At 39.2% G+C, this 5,353-nt stretch overlaps 1 protein-coding gene across 2 annotated transcripts; it reads left to right on the forward strand.

Annotated features, from left to right (window-relative positions):
- The first annotated feature begins 794 nt into the window (after window positions 1-794).
- On the forward strand, window positions 795-4,542 carry ptmaa (prothymosin alpha a). 2 transcript variants are annotated; one of them, XM_079377149.1, is made up of 5 exons: window positions 795-986; window positions 3,330-3,398; window positions 3,504-3,591; window positions 3,716-3,807; window positions 3,897-4,542. In XM_079377149.1, exons 1-5 carry the CDS (start codon window positions 942-944, stop codon window positions 3,933-3,935), a joined length of 333 nt encoding a protein of 110 aa, XP_079233275.1. In that variant the 5' UTR covers window positions 795-941; the 3' UTR covers window positions 3,936-4,542. The 2 variants fall into 2 exon arrangements, with proteins under 2 accessions (XP_079233275.1, XP_079233276.1); XM_079377150.1 differs by having other exon boundaries at window positions 851-986; window positions 3,716-3,799; window positions 3,895-4,542.
- Window positions 4,543-5,353: the final 811 nt, after the last annotated feature.

A 5,353-nucleotide genomic window follows, 5' to 3' on the forward strand; every position in this document is an offset into this window, starting at 1 on the left:
TCGCGACTGTGATTTTTGTCTTACTCAAATTACTAGAACTGACTGCATGTTGTTTTTCGCTCTTCCTTCCTATGTTATGTCTATAAGACGGTCTAAATAAATCACTCAGGGTGATATTTTTACATACCCAGTGGAAATATCGGTAAAGGGGCGGGGTTTGAGAGCTGTCAATCAAACGTTGAGCAGGTTTCACCAGAGGGGCGTCCACTAACTGCCGCAATATTATACTCGTTGAGCGTGACCTTTCTTTCAATAGAGCTGAAGTTTACGCGCCGCCTAAAAAACAGTAATCTACGCCCCTGTGTAAATTAAACACGCTTATCACTGCTGGATAGTTTGCAAGACACATCTAAAAGAAATTAACAAAAGATTGTTAATGATGAGGTGAAGTAACAACGTGGTCAGTGACATGTAAGTGTCACCATGATATGGAAAAACATATATTTGGAAAAATATAAATAGCTGTTACATACAAACTCCATGCTTGTTTGGTTTTCTGTGAGAAAAATAAATGTTTGAGATGGGTTGAACCATTATATATCGTTCGTTTTTCGTACGCAAGGTTTTTTTAATTTTAAGGAAAGGATGATGAGCCCATCTAGGCCATCCATCAAGGGGAGGTTGACCAGGATAGTATGGATCCACAGTTATTCCACACATAAATGAGTCAGAGGTTGGTTTGGAGGCGGAGTCTAAATTAGTAGAAATACTGTCCATTGTTCCATCTTGACCAATCAGAGGAGCGGAGTTTTTGCAACACTGACCAATCACTGAAAACCGCCCGCCTTGAAGCTCCGCCCAGTCTTCTATATTAACCGCTCTGCCTCCGCGCGAGCTCGCTACAGACGCTTAATAGCCTTTTTTTTAATTATACACATCTCGTATTTCTCTTTATATTATTTTGTTCCGAGATCCCATTATATTCTTAACATTTAGGAAAAATGTCTGACACAAAAGTCGATACCAGCTCGGAAGTCTCCGCCAAGGTAATGCAACTTCAGTTATACACTGATTTGTAAAGATGCTGCGTTTTATTAATTTGAATAAACGAACTATATGAAATATGGGATTTGGCATGGAAATAGGCATACAGCATCACTGGAACACTGTTTGCAAATTTTGTCGGTGTTATGACCTCTCACTGTCACTTTGAAGACTTTGGATGGTATAATGTTAGGTGTGCTGAAGTTGAGCTTCTTTACAGAGACATTTGCAACTAAAAGCTGTTTAGTTCGGATTCTACGCGGGTTCTTTGTTTATTCAAGCGGTTTCTCGGTTCCTCTTTAAAAAGTATAGTGCGAGAGATGGACGCAGATGGTCGTAAGCATAATCTCTACTCGGTGTATATGGTTTGTTGCACGAGTTTCTTTGACTTCTTATAGGCTCGATGATTGAAGGCAGTGCGCGAGACGCGGTGATTCTGTCACAAGTTACTGCAGCCTTCACGGTTCACGATGCCACTCGGAATAAAGCATGTTTCCTGGTTTTTTAAATGTGGCTACTTCATGTTTGACCGATATTTCAAGTGTAATAAAAACGTAATTTTATTTTAGGAGTAGCTTGTGAGTTGTGAGCCAACCTGCCTCGGATTTACGGTTTAACGGGAGCGTTAGGTCGCGTTGCCTTTTAAGTTCTGTCAAGTTCAGGTTACACTTCACTTTTCTTGGTGAAAATGAGTTCACCATACATTGACTAAACTACTTAAGATATGAGCTTTATTGGGCTATAGTCTACCTATAGTCCGGCTCTGTGGGGATGGCTGATAATTTCTTAAATGAAAGAAAAGAGGTCTCTTTTTTTTCTTTCACTTTGGATTAGCGAGTATCGAAATATGTAATTATTTGTATCTGCGATGTCTGTGCGTAAACTTGTCCCGCTGCGGATGCAGCAATCTGTCTGAATGAGTTCCTTTTGTAGCGCGCGGTCTGCTCCGGAGGTGAACGCGAACACCGAAGTTAAGGGACCTCCGTAAATGATGCTTTCTCGCTTCCAGCTGTTGTATTTTTTATTATTTGCAAAGATAAACCTATTCTAGACCGACGTCTTTGAGCGTAGTGATGCGTCTCGCGGTTATTCTATCGTTTCGTGCATGCGTGCCGCGTTTTTAAGACGCAGCGGCTCCGTTTAACTTTTAAAAACGCGTCTCGAGACCCCTTGTTCCGTTCCGTTCCGTTTCATTCCGTTGCGCTCCGTCCAGCTGCTTGTGAGCGTCCTCTGTGAACAGCCCCGCAGTCTATCAATGTAAGCGATCGTTTTCCACCGGACTTATCAAGCGTGGGGTGCTCAATCTCTGCTGATGACACATAAAGATCACTGGACTCGTCTACCGGTTGTGGGCACAACATTTATGACCCGTTTGTCCTTTATTAAGGTTTTTTTTTTTTTTTTTTTGCAGCGTCCCGGTTTTTATAAGCCTAACGTTACGTATCTTAAGTGTGCCTATGAAATACGGAGATGATTTCGCATCAGGTTAAAGGGTTGTTGCCCACGCTGTTTGTTTGATCAATATATGGGTCAGTATTATTCTGTAGATCGTGGCATATGCTCATTATTCATCTATGGCTCACTGACGCTCAGTGGTGGTACAGCGCGGCATGTAAATGGTGACGGTGTGAGAAGGCGTTGCAGGCGTGATGTAGACGCTAACCGGCTTAAAAACTGAGGATTATGACCTAAATTTATTAATACGACCGAGCTGCTGAATGGAGGCACATCCTGTGGTATTCAGAGCGATGAAAGTCTGCGTTTTCAAACCATGAAGATGCAGCGTGTTAAACAATTTGATAAATAAAACGGCTTCGCTTGAGAATAATGATCATTCTCGAGGGAACAACAATATAGTGCTTGAAAAAAACGAATTGTTAAAGGCCCAATAGCACAACGCTATTGTTCCCCCCTTCTGTCTCTTTCTCTTTCTCTCACTCCCTCTCTTTCTCTGAGGTTTGTCGGTCCTGCCTCTCTTTGGTCGAGTTCGCCTCTTATTGGCTGAGTTAAAATATTCACTAATTGTGATCTGGGAGTTGTAGTTTTTTAGCGGGCGTGTCTATATCAAGCGCAATCATGTGCATTATAAACTGAACTACAGCGCGCATTGGCGCTAACGCCATCGACGTATCAAATTACAACACCTCAATATGGTATTTAAACCAGGCGGGGATGGAAGAGAGACGTCCAATGAATAAAGAGTGTGGAAGTGTCGCGTTTCAAATGTGTAATGGAAGCACGTCCCACAAATAAGAGGATGCGAATTCAGTATGGGTCTAGTTTAATTTCCTACATCAGATAAGTAACTGAAGCAATTACAGAGCCATATTTTTTTCTTCATTTAGGACCTTAAAGAAAAGAAGCAGGTTGAGGAGGCAGAAAACGGAAAGGATGCCCCTGCTAATGGAAATGCTGTAAGTTTCCACAACTTTTCTCTTTTCATTGCCCAGTACTGCTTGTAATAGTTTCCAAATGACCTCAGGTGTTACCCATGATAACTCATAATGTTATATTTTTAGGAAAATGAGGAGAACGGCGATCCAGAAAATGAAGTAGATGAGGAAGATGATGATGTGGCTGAAGAAGATGAGGAAGATGATGGAGAAGGCAAGGCCTTAAATAAATCAATTGAATGATTAAAAAAAACATCCTGCTGTAGCTCCACCTTTGTGTTGACAACCAAGACATATAAACAAAGATGCAATACTAAGAATGAATAACTACATTACAGGTGGTGGTGATGATGATGATGATGAAGATGATGAGGCTGAGGGTGGCACAGGAAAAAGAGCGGCCGAGGATGATGATGATGATGATGATGAGGTAATTTCCACTATGCAGTGAAATCCTTAGATAAGTGTGCAAGTCTGACCTTACAAACTGTATTAACTCTGTTTGGCTACCATTTTTAGGATGATGTTGAACCCAAGAAGCAAAAGACTGATGTGTAAGAAGCTACTCTGCTGGAAATCTTCTCATCCCTCCTTTCCTTAACTCGTCCACTGGGGGAGGAAAAACATGGTCATCATCAAGTAGAGTCCAGCATCCGTGTACACACCTAACTGCAGATTTTGTAGAAACAACCAAGACTTCAAAGCTCTACCTTCTTACAAAAATACTTTAAAAGGAAAAATTTGTTTGTATTTTTATTTACATTTTATATTTTTGTACATATTGTTAGGAGGTCAGCCATTTTTGACAGTGATCTCTGGTTACCAAACGGTGCTTTGAAGTTGATGCTTCTCTATGAAATAGATTTTACTTGTGGTTTGACCATGTCATGTTATCTCAAAAGAAACTTGTAAAAAAACTAAGCAAAAAAAGAAATGAAAAATTGCAGAAAACCATGAAAAAAAAACATTAATTCAAAGCATTCCAGTAACTTTGTGTATGTACATCAGTTGTATCATACGTAGTTGGATTGTATGAGAGGGCAAGGCCAAAAGAAAAGAATTTTCTTCTTTTCTTTCTTGTCTATTAAATTGCTATCTATTTGTGGCCTGTTTGATGTATGTGTGAAATTTGTTGTGCGACAATAAACCAAAATTTATTTTGGGAGTTCTTCATTTTTTTTCCTCCTTTTTTTTTGTTGTGACTTCTCGTGAGTTTTTAATGTTGGAGCTGTACGGGAAAGAATAATTGAACCAGCATTATCTTCAGATGCAGTTCATGTTTTTCATCAGCCTGTCAAAAGTAAATGTACATCAATGTAAATTATTCAGGCCTTTAAGACTCCAAGATCTGGTATAAATTATATTGCGTTAAATAAAGTTGACTGTGTGAATTCTTTCATTTATATTCACATTTTTTAGGTCACATTGCCCACATTTATGTGTGTGTGTGTGTGTGTGCATACAAGTTTATTTGGAAATTAATTCATGTACATTGCATTAACACTACTTTAGTAACAAGTAGGCAAATTGGTAAATCAGCTATATGTTAGTGTTCAATGTAGCATTTATGATAAGGGTTCTGTAGAACAGATCAAAATCACAAAGTCCTCTTAGAAATGAAATCACGAGCTCAAGTGATACTGAACTTTGAAGTTTAAATATTGAAAGCTATTGTTAGCTATCAGCTGAATATAGTCATTTCAACATACCATTTCAAAAAGTGATCTGATTGTATGATAAAAGATGATTCATTTTTAAACATTTCAGTTTCAAATCTAGACATTTTAAAGACTACAAAAGTATTTCATAAATTGCATTTGTAATAGTTAGAAGTCTGACAAAAATGTCACAATGTGCACAAAACCAAAAGAGTTCTAGGACTCGAAATAGTGAAAGTGTTTTGGTTTAAACTCTCAGAAAGGAGCACTTAGGGACGAGCTGATGTTGCACAACTGCTGTCAGGTCTTTGACTGTTG

Source organism: Barbus barbus (assembly GCF_936440315.1).
Source record: "Barbus barbus genome assembly, chromosome: 25".
Classification (NCBI taxonomy): Eukaryota; Metazoa; Chordata; class Actinopteri; order Cypriniformes; family Cyprinidae; genus Barbus; species Barbus barbus.

Excerpts from the sequence above, each read along its gene's own strand:
- ptmaa (XM_079377149.1), top strand. The coding sequence starts at position 942 with ATGTCTGACACAAAAGTCGATACCAGCTCGGAAGTCTCCGCCAAG. Across the intron at positions 987-3,329 it reads GCTCGGAAGTCTCCGCCAAG|GACCTTAAAGAAAAGAAGCA; the intron begins GTAATGCAACTT and ends TTCTTCATTTAG. Across the intron at positions 3,808-3,896 it reads ATGATGATGATGATGATGAG|GATGATGTTGAACCCAAGAA; the intron begins GTAATTTCCACT and ends TACCATTTTTAG.